Source organism: Ahaetulla prasina, chromosome 5 (assembly GCF_028640845.1).
Source record: "Ahaetulla prasina isolate Xishuangbanna chromosome 5, ASM2864084v1, whole genome shotgun sequence".
In the NCBI taxonomy this organism is placed as follows: Eukaryota; Metazoa; Chordata; class Lepidosauria; order Squamata; family Colubridae; genus Ahaetulla; species Ahaetulla prasina.
This window is the reverse complement of record NC_080543.1, coordinates 80798992-80821730: the sequence shown is the minus strand read 5'-3', so window position 1 is coordinate 80821730 and position 22739 is coordinate 80798992. Positions and strand designations below refer to the sequence as shown.

Genomic DNA, 22739 nt, shown 5'->3' with positions numbered 1-22739 from the left:
GAATGCTGTCTTGATGTTATGTTTGTGGAGGATCTTGCTGATTCTGTCTGTGGTGCCTTTTATATATGGGAGGAGAGCTGTGCCATTTTCTTGTTCTCTGTCTTGGGTTTTAGTGGGGGGTTCTTTTTGGATTAGTTTGGTAATCTTATTTCTCTGGAATCCATTGGATGTTAGTACGTTTGTGAGAGTGTGTAGTTTTCTGAGCGAAAACCTCAGAAAACAAATATATATATATGTATGTATGTATGTATGTATGTATGTATGTATGTTTTCTGAGGTTTTCGCGGGTGTTTGTATGTAGGTCTTTGGTTATTCGGGTTTTCTCCCGCGTAAAATTGGAAGTGTCTTTGCGACGTTTCGATGAAGTCTCATTCGTCATCTTCAGGCTTCAGCTTCGTGCTTCTGGGAGCAATGTGTGATTGCAGCTGTTTCTTCCTTTTTAACTGCTAGTGGGGGTTTGAACTGATTGGGTGGGAGCTTGGCTGTGCTCTGATTGGATGGGGTTTTTTTGTGCTCTGATTGGCTGGGGGTGTGTCCTGTTTGGGTGGTGGTTTGGTTGTGCTCAGATTAATCTGAGTTGCAGGGGGATTTGAGCTGGTGAGTTGCATTGCTGTTGTTTGGCTTTGTGTATGTAGCACGACCACAAACACGAAGCCTGAAGATGACGAATGAGACTTCGTCAAAATGTCGCCAAGACACTTCCAATTTTACACAGGAGAAAACCCGAACAACCAAAGACCTACATACATACATACATACATACATACATACATACATACATACATATATATATATATATGGTATATATATATATATATTTATATATATATATATATATTTTGTTTTGAGGTTTTCATGGGTGTTTGTATGTAGGTCTTTGGTTATTCGGGTTTTCTCCGTAAAATTGAAGTGTCTTGGCGACGTTTCGACGAAGTCTCATTCGTCATCTTCAGGCTTCAGCTTCGTGCTTCTGGGAGCAATATGTGATTGCAGCTGTTTCTTCCTTTTTAACTGCTAGTGGGGGTTTGAACTGATTGGGTGGGAGCTTGGCTGTGCTCTGATTGGATGGTTTTGTTTTGTTTTGTGGTCTGATTGGCTGGGGGTGTGTCCTGTTTGAGTGGGGGCTTGGTTGTGCTCAGATTAGTCTGAGTTCCAGGGGGATTTGAGCTGGTGAGCTGCATTGCTGTTGTTTGGCTTCATGTTTGTGGTCATGCTACATCTTCAGAGTGGGTGTCAGTCTGCTGCATGTATGAATTGGAGGAGTTTGAAATGGCTAATGTTGCAGCTGCGGTCTGGCTTCTGGTCCTTGGTCGTGCTTCCTGATCAGTGTGGGTTTGGGTCTGCTTTCTGGGTGGATGTGTGGTGGTGACATCCTGTGTGGACCTCGTGAGTGTGGGTCTGGTGTCATTCCTCGTGTTAAGGACTCGTTTGTCAATAAGGGCGGGTTTCCAAATGGCTGGTAGGCGGGAGGTATCATCTCGTTTGTTCATGCTGTGTGGGCGTTTTTCTATCTCAATGGCTTCTCTGATTATTCTGTTGTTAAAGTGTCCAGTTTTGGTGATAGTTCTGGTCTTTTTAAAGTCAATATCGTGTCCTGTGGCTTTAAGGTGTTGGACCAGGGAAGAAGTTGGTTCCTCTTTTTTGACTGAGTTCTTGTGTTCTTCAATGCGTGCACTTATTCTTCTGTTGGTTTGTCCGATGTATGTGGTGGGGCAGGCGGTGCATGCAATTTCATATACTCCTTGATTTTCTAACTCAATTTTGTCTTTGGGGTTTCTTAGGATGGTGGATATTTTTTGGTTTGTGCAGAATGCTGTCTTGATGTTATGTTTGTGGAGGATCTTGCTGATTCTGTCTGTGGTGCCTTTTATATATGGGAGGAGAGCTGTGCCATTTTCTTGTTCTCTGTCTTGGGTTTTAGTGGGGGGTTCTTTTTGGATTAGTTTGGTAATCTTATTTCTCTGGAATCCATTGGATGTTAGTACGTTTGTGAGAGTGTGTAGTTTTCTGAGCGAAAACCTCAGAAAACAAATATATATATATGTATGTATGTATGTATGTATGTATGTATGTTTTCTGAGGTTTTCATGGGTGTTTGTATGTAGGTCTTTGGTTATTCGGGTTTTCTCCGTAAAATTGGAAGTGTCTTTGACGTTTGATGAAGTCTCATTCGTCATCTTCAGGCTTCAGCCGTGCTTCTGGGAGCAATGTGTGATTGCAGCTGTTTCTTCCTTTTTAACTGCTAGTGGGGGTTTGAACTGATTGGGTGGGAGCTTGGCTGTGCTCTGATTGGATGGGGTTTTTTTGTGCTCTGATTGGCTGGGGGTGTGTCCTGTTTGGGTGGTGGTTTGGTTGTGCTCAGATTAATCTGAGTTGCAGGGGGATTTGAGCTGGTGAGTTGCATTGCTGTTGTTTGGCTTTGTGTATGTAGCACGACCACAAACACGAAGCCTGAAGATGACGAATGAGACTTCGTCGAAACGTCGCCAAGACACTTCCAATTTTACACGGGAGAAAACCCGAATAACCAAAGACCTACATATATATATATATATATATATATAAACACACACACACACACACACACACACACACAAGTGGAGGTAGAACAGAAATTTTTGTATTTATTTATATCTCCCAGATATTTAGCAGTGTGGAATAGCGTTATTCTAAGATCTTTCACAGGATAATAGAGCATGGTACAATCTGACTAGGATAATAATGCGCCACTATTCTTAGAATTTACACACCTAAAATATGGGCAACCAGAGGAGAGCTTCAGTTAAAATCTCAATAAATGAACACTCAATAAATGAACAAATTCACACAGCTTTTATAAGCTAAACAAATTAACTGAAATAAGCAGAAGTGATTATCAGAATCACCTTGTTCATATGTCATATGTCCATATAGAAAATCCACTAAAAGACATCCATTTTTAAATAACCATGTAATGAAAAAAATGGATATCTATTTGTCAGAAAATCAATGAAATGTTAAATAAGCTATGATTTAAAATATAGGTGAGCTAATCCATATATTGGATCTTATATATATATAAATTACAACCAATTATATAATCAATATTGCAAATTATTTAAGAGAGAAATTATTTAAGACAGAAACAGAAAGCAGAAGTTAGTCAAATATGCAATCAAATGCATATATAACATTATCTCTGCCATTATCTCTGCCAACATATTGAATCAAATATCTACCTGAGGAAATCTTGTTGAAAAGTACATCTACACCCCTTGCACAATAAAATAGATTCCTGTCTGTCCATTAAATCAATCTGATTAATTTTAATATTATCAGTGAAAAAGCCTATTCCATTTCTATTAACTCAGGAAGTAAACTTGTTTTGCCTAGAAATCACCAACCAATTTCACAAGGATACTGTGATAGCTGCATTACAGATAATTCTCTGAGCAAATAAACTCAAGATTTATGTGATCCTTTTCTGTTATAAATGTGTGTTGGAAAAAATGAAGGAAGTGTTTTAATGTGGGTGCCAGTTTGAACCTCTGCTATTCCTATCGTCCAAAAATATTTATAAAACATTAAACCTGAATATATTTGTAACCAAAATGATAGTTTATTGAAGAACTATTTTTAAGATTAAGGATATGATTATGCATAGATTTTAGATAAGCAGAACTAATGATTTAATCTACAATTTATGACTTCAGATGATACTATAAATATTCCAATAGTTCCAACAATAGTTATTAACAAAATATAGGTAAATTCCCTAATATGTAGACATAAGCAATATTGTCCCACTTAAGGTATGAAACCATTTTGAGTTTAATACATTTCAATCTGCGCAGACTGCACTGGCTACCTGTGGCCTTCCGGGTGCGCTTCAAGGTTTTGGTGACCACCTTTAAAGCGCTCCATGGCATAGGGCCGGGTTATCTACGGGACCGCCTACTGCTACCGAATACCTCTCACCGACCCGTGCGCTCTCACAGAGAGGGACTCCTCAGGGTGCCGTCAGCGAGGCAATGTCGTCTGGCGACGCCCAGGGGAAGGGCCTTCTCTGTGGGGGCTCCCACCCTCTGGAATGAACTGCCCCCAGGACTTCGTCAGCTTCCGGACCTTCGGACCTTCCGCCGCGAGCTTAAAACATACCTATTTAACTGCGCAGGACTGAGTTAGTTTTTAGTTTGGGGGTTTTAACTTGGGTTTTAATTTTTATATTTTTTAATTATTAGGCTTTTGAATAAGTTTTTTAATTGTTTTTAGAATTGTATTTATTGCTTTTAAATGCCTGTAAACCGCCCTGAGTCCTTTGGGAGATAGGGCGGTATATAAATATAAACAATAAATAAATAAATAAAAATAAATCTCAAAGTGAAGATTTTGCCTGTTCAAGGCCTAAAATAAAATACATTTTATACATGTTATTTTATACATGTTATGTTATTTTTACTATAGAACACATCATTTTGAACAAAACTTGGAGTGGCACCACAAGTTTTCTTTATGTCCTTTTTTGAAAAAAATATTCTATTTTATTCCTCTTGGGATTTTTTTTGTAAATCGGAATATACTATTCCACTTGCTCTTCCAGTCCTTAGATTAAATACAACAGAGAAAGAGATTTGTTTTGAGAGATTTGTTTGGGAAAGAAGAAACCTTAGGCTGAAGGCAATGTTTTGTCTACCTCTGTGGAAGAAAATGCAAGATTGTTTCTCCTGGGAGAAATGATATGTGGGCAGCTTTTGTCACAGCCAGGCTCAGAGATCACTGATTTTTTTATAGCTTGTCTTCAAGAATCATTATGAAATCAAGGGCTGCCCATTCCTGGCAGTTTAACCAAAAATAATGAAAAAATTAGTAAAATACTTACAATTAAATCAAATAACCATACAGCACGCCTCCATGTCTATGGTGATACTTTTAACTACATATTAAAGATTATACTAAAACACTGTTTTCACTGCCTTCTTGAACTGCATCAGAGCAAATGCCAGCTAAACATATGGAAGTATGCTATTCCAAAAGAAAGGCTGCAACTGTCTGAGCCCAACTCAAAATCTCCTTTTGGAGGGAATGTGTGTGATCTTAATCCCCTTCCCAAGTAAGTATACAGTATAAATTGATTTTACTTGAACATGATAGCCTGGAAAAGCTAAGATTAAACAATCAAAGACTGCATATGTTAAAGCTAGCATTCTGAATTGCCCCTATCAGAAGCCGGTACAGGGATTATAAAAATAATCTTATATGACTGTAAAGGTACTCACCCACCAGGCACAGATCACTACATTTTAGTACATAACATAACATAACATAACATAACATAACATAACATAACATAACATAACATAACATAACATAACATAACATAACATAACATAACATAACATAACATAACATAACATAACATCAGAGTTGGAAGGGACCTTGGAGGCCTTCTAGTCCAACCCCCTGCCCAGGCAGGAAACCCTATACCATCTCAGTCAGATGGTTATCCAACATTTTCTTAAAAATTTCCAGTGTTGGAGCATTCACAACTTCTGAAGGCAAGTCGTTCCACTTATTAATTGTTCTAACTGTCAGGAAATTTCTCCTTAGTTCTAAGTTGCTTCTTTCTTTGATCAGTTTCCACCCATTGCTTCTTGTTCTACCCTCAGGTGCTTTGGTGAACAGCCTGACTCCCTCTTCTTTGTGGCAGCCCCTAAGATATTGGAACACAGCTATCATGTCTCCCCTAGTCCTTCTTTTTGTTAAACTAGACATACCCAGTTCCTGCAACCGTTCTTCATATGTTTTATCCTCCAGTCCCCTAATCATCTTTGTTACTCTTCTCTGCACTCTTTCTAGAGTCTCAGCATCTTTTTTACATCGTGGCGACCAAAACTGAATGCAATATTCCAAATGTGGCCTTACCAAGGCATTATAAAGTGGCACTAACATTTCACGTGATCTTGATTCTATCCCTCTGTTTATGCAGCCCAGAACTGTGTTGGCTTTTTTTATCACCTGCTGCACACTGTAGGCTCATATCTAAATGGTTATCCACTAGGACTCCAAGATCCCTCTCACAGGTACTACTATTGAGCAAGGTACCACATATACGGTACTGGTGCATTTTGTTTTTTTGGCCTAAATGTAGAACCTTACTTTTTTCACTGTTGAATTTCATTTTGTTAGATAGCGCCCAATGTTCAAGTCTGTCAAGATCTTTCTGTAACTTGAGCCTATCTTCTGGAGTGTTGGCTATTCCTGCCAGCTTGGTGTCATCTGCAAATTTGATGAGTTCCCCATCTATCTCCTCGTCCAAGTCATTGATGAAGATGTTGAAGAGTACTGGGCCTAAAACAGAGCCTTGGGGTACTCCACTGCATACTTCCCTCCATGTGGATGTAGTTCCGTTGAGGACTACACATTGAGTGCGGTTGGTCAGCCAATTACGAATCCATCTGGTGGTGGTGCTGTCTAACCCACATTTTTCTACTTTATCTAGTAGTAGGTTATGGTCTACTTTAATCTCCCCATGTAAAACTCTGCAACAATCCAGTATCAAGGTAACAAGGGAATGAGTTGCCATTGCTAAGGAATTCTGTCTCTTCTTGAGCATAGACTTTAAACAGAGGACAAAGAAGTTCCAAAGGCACAATAAACATAATCCAGGTTTGGCTATGAGAATTGGACAGCTAAATTTTAATTACAGCCCTTGATTAACCACTGAAGTAATTTAGTTGAAACTCCGTTTTAGAACAGGCATATGGTCATTTCAGGAGAAGCAATACTGTCGCTAACCAGAAAATAATCTCTGAATTGGAAGGCAGTTATGTTATAAAAGTATTTGTTGCCAGGAAGAAGGAGATGACTACAGGTCTATTCACTTCATTACTCAATTTCTGCTTAGTTAGATAAGCAACTAGAAATATTTTTTCAGAGAAAGAAATTAATGTCTTTCACCCTTATAATGCCAAAAATAAAACAGAAAAACGAAGGATGCACAAGAAATACCATCCATGCTGTTTTCAGTCTGATCAAATCTGAGAATTTACGATAATGATCTATCTGTCATTTATGTAATGGTAGACTTGTTTTCAATTTTGTACAAGATAAATAATGTTGATTGGTGTTTAACAATTGATGTTAAAATGATATGGCTCTAAATTAAACACATAGCTTTATGTGTATGCTAATAATTGTGGACTATTTTTCTTACCTGAAATGATTTTAACTGACTAGGAGATTTGTAAATTACTTCACTGGGATAATTTTATAATCTTATATTATCATTTGAATTTCAAAGAAGTTACACTGTCTTCTCGTACTAGTCATTTTTAAGACACATTTGGATTAATAAATTAGACTTCTAAAACATAGGTCTTTACCATTTATGTTGCAGTGATAAAATGACACTTCTCATATAACATGTAGAAACATCATCTACATTTATAGCTATTGCACTATACAGGTAGTCTTCAATTAGTGACCATTTGAAGTTATAACAGTACTGAAAAAAGTGACTTATGACCATTTTTCACAACTGTTGCAGCATCCCAACAGTTATGTGAACAAAATTCAGACGCTTGACAACTTAGTTCGTATTTATGATGGTTGCAGTGTCCTGGTGTCATGTGATCACCTTTTGTGACCTTCTGACAGGCAAAATCAACCGGGAAGCCAGACTCACTTAACAACTGTGGTACTAACTTAACAACTGCAATGATTCATTTAACAAATGTGTCAAAAAAGGTCATAACATAGGGCAAAATTCACTTGAACAAATGTATCACTTAGCAACAGAACTTTGGGGCTCAATTGTGATTGTAAGTCAAAGACTACCTGTATTTCAAGCAGGTATTAAAACAAACTAACTTTTCTGATTATTGAATTCTTTATTGAGCTTGAACATGTATTACAAATGTTATGATTTGTGTAAATTAATGCAGCTATGTACTATGGTAAAATGCTAATGGAAAATAAATAACAGATGGCATAAAGTAGCCATCCTCTTCACATGTTGAAAATGCCATCATTTTCCAGCCAGAAAGATCAAAGACACAGTTGTGATCTGGTGTCTCTAGAATAATACTGTGTTGAAACCACATATAGAGAAAAATTCACTACTATTAAAAGTTACTTAATTCTGTAATGCTTTGTAACTGAAGACTGAAGGGTAGAATGGACAGAAGGGCAGAAATCCCAAAGCCAGGTTGAAAACCTCTCCCAACTCCAATAGGCTACAACTTGGAATGTTGTGATATACAGAATCTCTTTATAAATCAAATTAATCAATTAATTACAACATTAAATCTTTTTTCAACTGCTCCATCAGAAAAACTTCCCAACCTTTATCTATTGTAATAATCATATCTATTATTTCAAAATACACAGCTTTATTGTTCAAATGTTTTCTCTTTTTGCCCAGAATATTAACTTTCTTTAACTCCTGAATCCTTCTACTTCAGCAAACAGAGTGAAATTAGCATTGCCCTTTATTACAGGATAACATATGTTAATTATTCAGTGCCCTCTAACACTGAACACTCATTCTAATAATGAATCTATTTGTGTGGATGCAGACAGCTTTTACCATTGTGGTACAATTGTTTATGGATGATCCCAGTCTTCCACTTTACTTGGTAAGTTCACTATAAAGTAACACAACAATTGAATTTATGCACATACCAGTTTTTTAAAAAAAAATCAGAAAAAAAGTTTTACATTATTAGTCTCAAACTATTTCTTATAATTTGGAATTGATCTTTTTCCTCCCAGCATTTTTTCTTTTGCCAAAGACTTGAATGATAATTTGATAATTTAACATTTAGACAGGTGGCAGGGATATAATGAGTCTTAATCATTGGATTAGGTTTTTTTCCCCTCTGGAGTATATCTTACACTTGCACACTGTCTCATATTCTTTATTTTTTTAAAAAAAGAAAAACATGTTAATCATGTTTAAGCCTGTCCAATCCTCTTTTAAATCTCAGCAGAATTCACTATGCTACATGGCCTTTTACCCAGTTCAAAAGTAATTCTAAACCATACTTCCCCTTCCCCATATTCAACTGAGTTTCTATTCCTATAATTCATGACTTGTGATTGCAAACTATACTTTGCTAAATGAGACAAATAATTCAGATTTGTTTATTCAGCAGTTAATTAAATTAAGTTTGCTTTAGAGTTAATTCCCAATTCACTGATAATGATAAAAACTTTTAATTTATTTAGCATGGGTGCATGCTGTTTTATAACTATTTCAGTTTACTTTTATTTGGAAGTGCTTGAAAAATTCTTATTTTTAAAGGCAGGACGCACACACACAAATATAAATATAAATATAAATATAAACATACATTTGTTTTCTGAGGTTTTCGCGGGTGTTTGTATGTAGGTCTTTGGTTATTCGGGTTTTCTCCCGCGTAAAATTGGAAGTGTCTTGGCGACGTTTCGACAAATCTCATTCGTCATCTTCAGGCTTCAGCTTCGTGCTTCTTCGTACTTCCTTAAAAAGGAAGAAACAGCTGCAATCACACATTGCTCCCAGAAGCACGAAGCTGAAGCCTGAAGATGACAAATGAGACTTCGTCGAAACAAAACTGAACACTTTAACAACAGAATAATCAGAGAAGCCATTGAGATAGAAAAACACCCACACAGCATGAATAAACGAGATGATACCTCCCACCTACCAGCCATTTGGAAACCCGCCCTTATTGACAAATGAGTCCCTAACATGAGGAAAGACACCAGACCCACACTCACGAGGGCCACACAGGATGTCACCACCGCACATTCACCCAGAAAGCAGACCCAAACCCACACTGATCATGAAGCACGACCAAGGACCAGAAGCCAGACCACAGCTGCAACATTACCCATTTCAAACCCCTCCAATCCATACATGCAGCAGACTGACACCCACTATGAAGATGTAGCACGACCACGACTATGAAGCCAAACAACAGCAATGCAGCTCACCAGCTCAAATCCCCCTGCAACTCAGACTAATCTAGGCACAATCAAGACCCCACCCAAACAGGACACACCCCCAGCCAATCAGAGCACAAAAAAAACCCCAGCCAATCAGAGCACAGCCAAGCTCCCACCCAATCAGTTCAAACCCCCACTAGCAGTTAAAAGGAAGAAACAGCTGCGATCACACATTGCTCCCAGAAGCACGAAGCTGAAGCCTGAAGATGACGAATGGGACTTCGTCGAAATGTCGCCAAGACACTTCCAATTTAAACGGGAGAAAACCCGAACAACCAAAGACCTACATACAAACACCCGTGAAAACCTCAGAAAACACACACACACACACATATATGTGTGTGTGTGTGTGTGTGTGTGTGTGTGTGTGTGTGTGTGTGTAGGTCTTTGGTTATTCGGGTTTTCTCCCGCGTAAAATTGGAAGTGTCTTGGCGACGTTTCGACGAAGTCCCATTCGTCATCTTCAGGCTTCAGCTTCGTGCTTCTGGGAGCAATGTGTGATCGCAGCTGTTTCTTCCTTTTAACTGCTAGTGGAGGTTTGAACTGATTGGGTGGGAGCTTGGTTGTGTTCTGATTGGATGGGGGGGGGTTTGTGCTCTGATTGGCTAGGGGTGTGTCCTGTTTGGGTGGGGGCTTGGTTGTGCTCAGATTAGTCTGAGTTGCAGGGGGATTTGAGCTGGTGAGCTGCATTGCTGTTGTTTGGCTTCGTGGTCGTGGTCGTGCTACATCTTCATGGTGGGTGTCAGTCTGCTGCATGTATGGATTGGAGGGGTTTGAAATGGCTAATGTTGCAGCTGCGGTCTGGCTTTTGGTCCTTGGTTGTGCTTCATCATCGGTGTGGGTTTGGGTCTGCTTTCTGGGTGGATGTGCGGTGATGACATCCTGTGTGGCCTCGTGAGTGTGGGTCTGGTGTCATTCCTTGTGTTAGGGACAAGTTTGTCAATAAGGGCGGTTTTCCAAATGGCTGGTAGGTGGGAGGTATCATCTCGTTTATTCATGCTGTGTGGGCGTTTTTCTATCTCGATGGCTTCTCTAATTATTCTGTTGTTAAAGTGTTAAGTTTTGGCGATAGTTCTGGTCTTTTTAAAGTCAATATCATGTCCTGTGGCTTTAAGGTGTTGGACCAGGGAAGAAGTTGGTTCCTCTTTTTTGACTGAGTTCTTGTGTTTTTTAATGCGTGCATTTATTCTTCTGTTGGTTTGTATGTGGTGGGGCAGGCGGTGCATGGGATTTCATATACTCCTTGATTTTCTTTTTTTTTCCATAAAAAAGTTTTATTTTTACAATCATATCAAACAACTCATCCAATGTACAGTTATATACAATTAGTCGGGCTTGCCCAGTCACCACCCCCCTTTTTAACACTGTTCCCTCTTCTACCTTCTTTTACTTTCCAACCTTCCTCTCCTTCTCTTATCTACATCCTCTCCTCCCTCCACCCTACACCTTCCTTCTCCCTCTTCTACCCCTCTTCCTTCCTCTTCTCCTCTTTCCTACCTCCTACTCTCTCTTTTCTCCCTCCCCACCGTTCTAAAATGGTAACTGGGCAGACCCGACCCTACATTAATTATATTTATACATCTTCAATAATCCCTGTACATTAACCATCACTCCATCTCTACCCTCAACCCCGATTCCCTCCCTTACCCCCACCCCCACCCCGACTTCCCAGAACAAAATGCAGGGTATCAAAACTAACAATCATAATCTAAAATAATTCCTAAATTATAATCTCTAGTCACTCCACACTTAATCACACTCTCAATTCCCCTCTCCTTCAGAAATATATCTAATACAAAATATTTCCTAAATTTACTCATATGCTATTCGATATTTTTTTATCTGATACTTATTTTGAATATAATCAATCCACATTTTCCATTCTAAAATATATTTTTCTTGTGTATAGTCTTTCAAGTAAGCAGAGATTTTGCCATTTCTGCCAGATTTGATACTTTGAGTGTCCATTCTTCAATTGTAGGTAATTCTTCTTTCTTCCAATATTGAGCAATCAAAAGTCTTGCGGCTGTTATTAAGTTCAAAATCAATTTAGTCTCTATAGCTGTACAATCCATAATTATTCCTAGTAGAAAGAACTGCGGAGTAAACTTAATCTTCTTTTCAAAATATTCTGCATGATCCACCATACTTTAATCCAAAATGCTTTAACTTTTTACAAGTCCACCATATATGGTAATAATGGCATCTTCACAATCGCATCTCCAACATTTAGCCTGTACATTAGGATACATACATGACAATTTTTGGGGTCTAAATGCCATCTATAAAACATCTTATAAAATTTTCTCTCATATTTTGCGCTTGTGTAAATTTAACATTCCTCACCCAAATTCTTTCCCAAGTTTCCAACATTATTGGTTGCTGAAAATTTTGTGCCCACTTAATCATACAATCCTTAACCAATTCAGTCTCTGAGTCTATTTCTACTAATACATTATACAACCTCTTAATATGCTGTTGGCCTTGATCTCTCATTTGTTTTAACAAATTATCCTCAATTTGCTTAACACCTATTTTTTGATCTAATTTCCATCTAGCTTGTAATTGTCCATATTGGAACCATGTATAATTTTTCCCTTCTTCCCCCATCTTTTCTCTAGATTTTAATTGTAATTCCCCCTTTTCCATACAAAGAAGTTCTTTATAGGTAACTACCTCCATCTTTTGATATATATTTATATTTTCTATCATGTGTCTCGGGATTGCCCATATTGGAATCTTTCCATCTAATTTATATTGATATTTCCTCCAAACCCTCAATAATGCATTTCTAATTATATTATTTTTAAATATTTTATCTACTTTCTTATCATATAATAAATAGGCATGCCACCCATATAACAAACCATAACCTTCTATATTCAAAACTCTTTCCTCAGTTAAATTAATCCAATCAGTAATTAATGATAAGACAACTGCTTCATAATACAATTTTAAATTAGGCATTTTAAGACCCCCCCTTTCCCTTGTATCCTGCATTATTTTTAATTTTATTCTTGGTTTTTTGCCCATCCATACAAAGTTATTAACCCCCTTTTGCCATTCCTGTAATTTAATATCATTCTTAATATCATTTGAAACAAAAACAAAAACCTGGACAAAACATTCATTTTTATAGCCGCTATTCTTCCCAACAAGGATAGTTGTAACTTCTTCCAACTCTCCATTTCTTTCCATACCTTCTGCCACAATACCTCATAATTATTTTTGTATAATTTGACATTTGAAGCTGCATATATGTATACATATATATATATATGTATATATATTCCTAAATATTTAACCTTTTTAACAATTTCAAAACCTGTAGTTCTTTCTAACTCTTCTTTTTGTTGTATATTCATATTTTTAGTTATCATCTTTGTCTTTTGCTGATTCACCTTAAATCCAGATACTTTGCCATACTGATCAATTATATCTTTTAAACCAGTAGCTGAGTATATTGGTTGGGATACAGTAACAACCAAGTCATCTGCAAAAGCTCTTAATCTGTAATCTTGATGTTTAACTCTAATTCCCTTTATTCGATCGGAACCACGTATTTTATTCAGAAGAATTTCTAAAGTTAAAATAAAAAGTAATGGGGACAGGGGACATCCCTGTCTCGTCCCTTTCCCAATTTTAAAAGTTTCTGTTAACCCACCATTAACTATTATTTGTGCTGTTTGCTTCTGATATATTGCTTTAATTGCATGGATAAAATAATCCCCAAATTGCATTTTTTCTATTACTTTAAACAAAAATTGCCAATCCAATCTATCAAAAGCTTTTTCAGCATCCAAAAAGGAATGCCGCTGAGACTTGGTTGTTTCGTTCCAAATATTCAAGTAAATTTACAATTTGCCTCACATTATATCTCATCTGCCTACCCTTAATAAATCCTGACTGATCATTATGAATTATTTGATTCATCACTGGCATTAATCTATTAGCAAGTATCTTGGCAAATATCTTGTAATCAGTATTTAAAAGTGATATAGGCCTATAATTCTCTGCTTTAATACCATCTCGATCTTCCTTCGGTATTAACGAAATAAAGGCTGTCCTCCATGAAGGGGGAACATCTCCTCCCATTTGAATTTTATTAAATAACTCTTTAAGTGGTTCAACCATCTCATTTTGTAAAATTTTATAATAAACAGCTGTTAAACCATCTGTACCTGGTGCTTTACCGATTTTAAGTTGCTTAATTGCTAACAAAATTTCCTCTGAAGTAATTAATTGATTCAGTTCTTCTCTTTGATTTTCTGTAAGCTCACAAATATTTTGTTGTTGTAAATATCTTTCTATCTCTGTATCATCAATCATATCCCTAGTATATAACTTACTATAATACTCTAAAATGCTTTTTAATCAAGTTCTTTTGATAAACTTCCTTACCCCTATATTCTATTTTATCAATCGTTTGTGATTTCTGTTTTTTCCTTATTAAATAGGCAAGCCATCTTCCTGGCTTATTGGCATTATTAAACGTATTATGTTTTACATATTGTAAATTAATTGCTACTTGATCTGCCATCAACATATTAAACTGACCTCTTAATATATTTATTGATTCTTTTATTTTACTATTTCCTGGGCTATTTATCAGTAACTGTTCTTTCTTTTTAATTTCCTCTTCCAATTCCTTTTTCTTTTTCTGCAATTTATTTTTGTATTTAATATTCATTTGTATAAGATTTCCTCTCATATAAGCCTTGCTAGCATACCAAATCATCTCTATAGATGTCTCTTTTTTCATATTCATAATAAAAAAATCTTTCATTTGCTTTTTACATTCATTTAATTTTGTTCATATTTAAACAAATTCTCATTCAACCTCCATGATCTCCTAGCCTCCTTTTCCCGATCAAATTCAATCCAAACCGGACTATGATCAGATAGAGTTCTTGAACAAATCTTAGTCTTCTTCACTCTAGAATACAAATCATTAGAAATCAAAATAAAATCAATCCTCGAAAATGATTGATGCCTGTCAGAAAAGAAGGTAAAATCCCTCTCTTCTGTATTATGTTCTCTCCAAATATCTCTTAATTCCAAGTCCTCCATCATTTCAAAACGATTTTGATGATTTTCTAACTCAGTTTTGTCTTTGGGGTTTCTTAGGATGGTGGATATTTTTCGGTTTGTGCAGAATGCTGTCTTGATGTGGTGTTTGTGGAGGATCTTGCTGATTCTGTCTGTGGTGCCTTTTATATATGGGAGGAGGCTATGCCGTTTCCTTGTTCTCTGTCTTGGATTTTAGTGGGGGTTTCTTTTTGGATTAGTTTGGTAATCTTATTTCTTTGGAATCCATTGGCTGTTAGTACGTTAGTGAGAGTGTGTAGTTCGGTTTTTAGGTGTTGTTCGTCAGCTAAGCGTTTTGTTCTGGAGATGAGTGTCTTGCCTACAGAGTTGATCTGTGCTGGGTGGTGGTGTGAGAGTGCATGCAGATAGCGGTTTGTGTGTGTTTTGTTCTGGTAGAAAGAAACACCCACCACCTACCTAGAAAAAACCACTAGATCCAAAATAAAAGCCTCCCCCATCAGCGAAGAAATCCAGCAAAGAATCATTCCCAGAGAGAAATCATCCAGATGCCCTAAGCTCTATGGTCTCCCCAAGATACACAAAGAAGGAACCCCACTTAGACCCATAGTCAGCTCCATAGGCTCACCTCTACAAAACCTAGCCAAATTTCTCGCCAAACAACTATAGCCCGATGCAGAATCCATCACCTCACATGTAGAAAACTCATTCCAGTTCATAGAGATCATAAAGAAACAAAACTTACAACCCAGCGATCTACTCGTGAGCTTCGATGTTATATCCCTCTTCACCCAAGTGCCAATCAAAGAAGCCTTGACAGCTATCCAAAACAAATATAGCCTCCCCAAGCACATCCTAGATCTGACCAACCACTGCCTATCCAACACATACTTCATCTATAACGGACAAAAATACAAACAAATAGAAGGAGCACCCATGGGATCACCCCTCTCACCTGTCATTGCCAACCTCTACATGGAACACTTTGAAAACCAAGCACTAGAAAAATCTGATCACAAACCCAAACTCTGGCTCAGATACGTAGACGACACCTTCATAATCTGGCCACACAGGAAAGAAAAACTTGACAACTTCCTCACACACCTCAGTAGCCTACACCCCAAAATACAGTTCACCATGGAAACAGAAGCTAACAACCAACTTCCCTTCCTGGATGTCTTAGTCTACAGGAAACCCAATGGCTCCCTAGGACACACCATCTACCAGAAGAAAACACACACAAACCGCTATCTGCACGCACTCTCACACCACCATCCAGCACAGATCAACTCTGTAGGCAAGACACTCATCTCCAGAACAAAACGCTTATCTGACGAACAACACCTAAAAACCGAACTACACACTCTCACTAACGTACTAACAGCCAATGGATTCCAAAGAAATAAGATTACCAACCTAATCTTGGCAACGTTTTGATGAGGTCTCACTCATCATCTTCAAGCTGGTGCTTTCGGCTTTGTGCTTGTGCGAGCAAAGTATGGTTGGAGCTGCCTATAAATACTAGTGGGGAAGTGGGGAGTGTTGCTGTGAGCGGGTTGGTTGGCTGTGTGGTTTCATCTTGATTGGTAGATGGGGTGGGTGTGTTCAGATTGGTTGGCTGTTTCGTAGCATCCTATGTGGGTGTGGTCTTAGTTGTGTGCCCATTAGTCTTTTGTGTTGTAATGACCTGGTTAATGGGCTGTGTGGAAACATCCTGAGTTCTGGGAATGTGACCTCCTGTAGTGGTAATGGGCTTCTTGGAAATGTCCTGAGTTCTCGGAATGTGACCTCCTGAGTCTTGTGCTGTAACATCCTGGGTGGTAGGTTGTGTCGTAATGTCCTGAGCTTTGTTGTTGTGGCCTCTGGAGTTCTGTGATGTGATGTCCTGAGAAGATAGCTGTGATGCAGCATCCCAGGTTTTGGTTTGGCTCCGAGTCCAAGGTCTTGTCATATGTTCCTGGCGTGTGTCAGCTTGCTTTGTGTGGGGATTGGAGGGGGGCGCAGCAATGGTGGTACCAGCATGGTCTGGCTTCTGGATGGTGGTTGTGTTTCGTCTGTGGGATGGGTTTGGGTTTGAATCTGGTGAGGATGATTGGTGGTGGCGTCGTGTGTTTTCCTGGGTCCAGTGTCAATTTTCGTGGCTGGGACTCGTTTGTTGACTAAGGCTAGCTTCCAGATGTCTGGTAGGAGGGAGGTGTTGTCCCGTTTGTCCATGTTGTGGGGATGTTTCTGTATTTCGATGGCTTCCATAATTATTCTCTTGTTGTAGTGTTCAGTTTTGGAGATTAATTTGGTTCCTTTAAAATCAATTTCATGTCCTTTGGTTTTAAGGTGCGGGAAAAGGGAGGAGGTTTTTTCTTCTTTTCTGACTGAGTTCTTGTGTTCTGCGATGCGTGCATTTATTCTCCTATTAGTTTGTCCAATGTATGTGGCTGGGCAGATTTTGCATGGTATTTCATAGTCTCCTTGGTTTTCTAGCTGGATCTTGTCTTTGGGGTTTCTTAAGATATTGGCTATTTTTTGGTCTGTGCAGAAGGCTGTCTTGATGTTGTGTTTGTGGAGAATTTTGCTGATTTTATCTGTGGTGCCTTTGATGTACGGGAGGAGGGCGATGCCGTTGTCTTGTTCTGTGTCTTGGTTCTTGGGCGGTGTCTCCCTTTGGATTAGGTTGGTAATTGTGTTTCTTTGGAATCCGTTGGAGACTAATACGTTTGTGAGAGTGTGTAATTCAGTTTTCAGGTGGTCTTTGTCGGCTAGGCGTTTGGTTCTGGAGATGAGAGTCTTGGCTATGGAGTTGATCTGTGCAGGGTGGTGATGTGATTGTGCGTTTAAATAGCGGTTGGTGTGTGTTTTTTTCTGGTAGAGGTGTGTCCTAAGGAGCCGTTGGTTTTTTTGTAGATTAGGATGACCTAGGGGAGTTGGTTGTTAGCTTCTATTTCCATAGTGAATTGTATTTTGGGGTGTAGGCTGTTGAGTTGTGTAAGGAAGTTGTCCAGTTTCTCCTTTCCATATGGCCAAATTATGAAAGTGTCATCTACGTAGCTAAGCCAGAGTTTGGGTTTGAGTTCAGATTTATCTAAAGTGTTGGTTTCAAAGTATCCCATGTATAGGTTTGCAATGACGGTGAGAGGGGTAATCCCATTGGTGCTCCTTCTATCTGTTTGTATCTTTATCCATTATGGAAGAAGTATGTGTTGGTTAGGCAGTGGTTGGTCAGATCTGTGTTTGTGGGGGTTGTATTTGTTTTGGATGGCTGTCAAGGCTTCTTTAATAGGCACTTTGGTGAAGAGGGATATGACATCGAAGCTCATGAGTAGGTTGCTGGGTTGTAGGTTTTGTTTCTTTATTGTTTCTATGAAGTGGAATGAATTTTGTACGTGTGAAGTGATGGATTCTGCGTAGGGCTGAAGTTGTTTGGCAAGGAATTTGGCGAGATTTTGTAGAGGTGAGACTACGGAGCTGACTATGGGTCTGAGTGGTGTTCCTTCTTTATGTATCTCGGGGAGGCCATAAAGCTTGGAGCAACTGGATGATTTCTCTGTGGGGATGATTCTTTGCTGGAGCTCTTCACTGATGGGGGAGGCTTTTATTTTGGATTTGGTTGTTTTTTCCAGGTAAGTGGTGGGGTCTATGTTTAGAGGTTTGTAGGCGGGGACTTGGAGTAGGTTGGATAGTTTGGATTGGTAGTCAGATGTGTTCATCACCACTGTGGCGTTACCTTTGTCAGCTGGGAGAATGATTATGTTATTGTCTTTCCTCAAGTCGGTGAGTGCTTTTTGTTCTTCTTTGTGTAAGTTGCTTCTGGGTGGGTTGCTGGAGCAGAGGACGTTGGTGACTTCAAGTCTGATTTTATTGGCTTCATCTGGGTTGATTTTGGTTAGGCTAGCTTCAACTCCGCATATGATGTTTTCAGTGGGGATGTGTTTGGGGGCAACTGCAAAGTTGAATCCTTTGGAGAGAACATTGGTTTCTGCTATGGTGAAGGTCCTGTCTGATATGTTGTGTACTGTTTGTTTCATGAATTGGTGTGGAGGGGGGTTGGGCTTGTGGCATTTTTCTAGTCTGTGGAGTTTGTTGGTGTGTGTGTCCGTCTTGTGGGAGGTTTCTGTTTCGGCTCTCCAGAGGGCTAGTTGTTTAGATTTGTCCCAGAATGCTGGGTGGATTTTGTTGCTGTGTTTGAGGTGCAGAGTGAGTAGGTCCTTGTTGGTTTGGTCTAGTAGGAATCTTTTTCTGATCAAGCCTAATTCTGTTCTTTTCAGGATCCTTTCGGTGGCTGGCGTTTTAGAATGGAATTTTAGTTGGAAGGATGTGGGGATCACGTTCCTGTCTCGGCAGTTGCATAGGAATGTGAGGTCACATAAGATGGTAGCTCTTTGGACTTCGAGTTTCTTGTAGGTCCTATATATATAAATAGAATGCTCCAATCTAATTGTGCTGTTTTTCTCCTGTTGTTTCCTGATAAATGGAAGTATGAAAAAGTATTCCATCCCCCTCTTCTCCACTTCAGATCAAAGCCAGTCTTTCTCCTGTTCCACTTCACAGATGCTTGGTATAGATTTAAATGCCAAGATATAACATTGGGGGGGGAAAGTGGTTGCATTTTCATGGAGCAAGTATAATATTTAAATAGTCAACAGCATTTTGAATAATGATAAAGCTAGGAAAGTCTTTTTTTAAAAAAACGTTTCCTAGCAACTCTAGTAAATCAATCTGGGTAATATTTTAGTTATTCACATCATGCTTTTTAATTAATAGCTGAGAAAATGATAACCATTATCTCATGAATACAAAAATGGAAAGCATCTTGACTATTGGTTAACTATGCTTGATAGCAATTCATGAAAACCAGGCCATCTGCCTTCTTCCTTAGGAATTGCCTGTTCATCCAGGGGATTGATGAGACCCTGGTACCAAGTTACAAACTTACTTAGGAATACTTTTAATGTAGGAAAGGTATTGATAAGATAAAGGCCTTATCATACCTGGTTACCTTTGGTTGAACTAGGTTACTATGACTACTGAAAATGTATGCATATTGGGTTTTTTTTATGATTGGTTCATAGTAATGTACGCTGTTCAATGTTATATAAAAGGTTTATATAAAAGTTTTGAAGCCGGTGTGTACCCACTTTGGACCTTTCCACCTATCTGGAGTCATGATTGGGCCCTTACACCAGGTAAACGGCCCCAAGCTTTCTGGGACAACACAAAGCTACTACATATAGAGATAAAGTTTAGTTTATCTAGCCTACTAGATAATATGCATACTATTACTGTAAATGCCTCAATTAGCAATGTTTGTCCAAGATTTCATGAAAAGCTTCCCCCAAGATTCTTTAATTCTTAGGCTACTAAGCATTAGCTCCATTCTGAGCTCCAAAATGTTGTACTGTTGACCTACAATTCCTACAATCAATCCAATATGCATGTTTTCAGATCAAAATATCTAGCTGAACACTATAGTTTTGGGGTAATTCCCAATACTGCAAATTGTTTCACCCATGTATGTAGATTACATTCATTTTCAAAACACATGGACTGCAAATGAACTGATCATCTCACAGACAACTATGCAAGTAGCCAAACAGTAGGCAACGGGTGAACATTCCTTCATTGGCAGATGAAAACAGACACATTCAAAGAGCAGCCTTAACTTATCATTCTCTCTTTTTTCTGTTAATTAACTCACTGTTATAGCGTCTGCAGCTGTCAATCTTTGTCGGTCCCACTTTATACAGAATTGACCCTTCAAAGGCAGACTTTCCTGACAGCAGAATAAAAGAAAAGGAGAGCAGAACAAAAAGAAAGGATAGGAAAATTGAAGTAATAGCAAAAGTAAAGAGAGGAATAGTTTTTAATCTTGCTGCATTAAAGTTTCATCAGTAAAAGAACAAACTTAATAAGTAATTATAATTTCACCGTTTGCATTTCTGAGAGAAAAAAGTCAAAACTTTGTTCAGATTATGCCATTCAACAAAGAAAACCATGTATTCTTTCTGAACATTTTTAATGGTCAATAAACACCTGAAGTATAATTTCTGTGCAAATTAGCATAGGGTTGGGATGCCTTTGTTTCCTTTTTGCTCATAACACACAACAATTCTGAGTGTTTATCAACAAATTAAGTAGAACCAACTTTTCCCCTCCTCCCAAATCTGTTTTCAGAGGATTGAGAAGCTTCTCCAGAGAGCTGTTATTGCCCCCAAAAATAAAAAAATTAAAAAAAAGCTTCATTGTATGTGAAAGTATTCATGATGCTTAACTTTAACTTCACTCCTCTTTTTATAAAAGATGTAATGTATTAGAATAAAAAGTATTTTATCCTAGTACATTTGCCACTACAGGTAGTTCTCAACTTACAACAATTCATTTAGTGACTGTTTGAAGTTACAATGGCATTGAAAAAAGTGGCTTATGACCATTTTTCACACTTATGACTGTTGTAGCATCTCCACAGTTATGGGATCAAACTTCAGTTGTTTGGCAACTGCTTCTTATTTAGCATATCAGCAGTGTCCCAGGGTCATGTGATCCCTTTTTGCAACCTCAAGCAAAGTCAGTGGGAAGCTAGATTCACGTAACAACCATGTTACTAATTTAACACCTGCAGTGATTCACTTAACAACTGTTGCAAGAGAGGTCATAAAATGGTGCAAAACTCACTTAACAATGTCTCACTTAACTACAGAAATTTTGGGCTAAATTGTGGTTGTAATTCAAGGACTACTTATAGTCTTTAGTTCTTTAAGCACAGCAGAGCATATTTTATACCAAATTAAGTTCAGTAGCATCATATATTTATGAATTCATCAATATGTATTGCTTAGCAAATTTCTGTATTCAAAAAGCAATGTAAAAATAGAATTACTGATTTTGAGATGTCATTATACCTTCATTATGTCAATTTTTAAAAAATAGATATAAAAATTACTGAAAAGTTTAAATTCAGGTTTTGTGAGATTCTGCCTAAAAGACTTGCAATGATTGAAAAAACTGCTTTAATTTAATCTAGAATCCTAAGACTATTCTGAATGCTATCTTTTCAAATACCATAGTATAGTACAAATGATTAAAAAATTTAAGTCAATTCTCTTATTCAATTCAATTTATTATATAGACCAGATCAAATAAAAACACTCAGTAAATATACAATTAAAAATTCTAGTTTAAAATAATAAATAACAGCTAAAATTTATGATAAAATCCAGCCTGTCAATTATACATGGTCTAACGATACTAAAATTACAGTCCATAAACTGGGTGGCCCCGTAGTCAGTTTAATACTAAAAGGAAAAGGAATAAGCAATGCAATGGGTTTGCCACATTTGTTACATAAAATAACTATGGTGGATTAGACACCTGTTTCCGGTGAATCTCCAGTGCTGTTGTGCAAAATCTAGCCATTTGCACTGTAGTTATGGGCTGTTCATCCTTAAGCAGCCACTGGAGATAAGCAGTATTGGAATGACAGGATACCTAGCAATTATTGGAAGAATGTTGTTTTTTTTAATCACTCTGTAAAAGGAACATCGAAAGAGTATGTGATCAATGGTCTCCACCTCTCCTGAGCTAGTCTTTCAGTCAATGGTATCTTTTTATACTTGCCGTACAAGACAGCCACTGGAAGCGCATGGCACCGTGTGAGCAAAAATGCTTTCCGATGGTTTGCTGACTCCAACAGGCTAAGACAGGAGTAACAATATATCTAATAGCATCTGGAGCCA

At 38.0% G+C, this 22739-nt stretch overlaps 1 protein-coding gene across 6 annotated transcripts in view; it reads right to left on the bottom strand.

Moving 5' to 3' along the window:
• The window catches only part of SH3KBP1 (SH3 domain containing kinase binding protein 1), a 264182-nt gene that overhangs the window by 126336 nt on the left and 115107 nt on the right, over nucleotides 1–22739 (bottom strand). For 4 of the 6 annotated variants that reach the window (XM_058185828.1, XM_058185832.1, XM_058185829.1 and 1 more), the window contains exon 5: nucleotides 20705–20779. The exons of the other annotated variants lie outside the window; for them this stretch is intronic. In XM_058185828.1, coding sequence (XP_058041811.1) covers nucleotides 20705–20779 — 75 coding nt within the window. The remainder of the gene's footprint in view (nucleotides 1–20704; nucleotides 20780–22739) is intronic. 6 annotated transcript variants of the gene reach the window in all.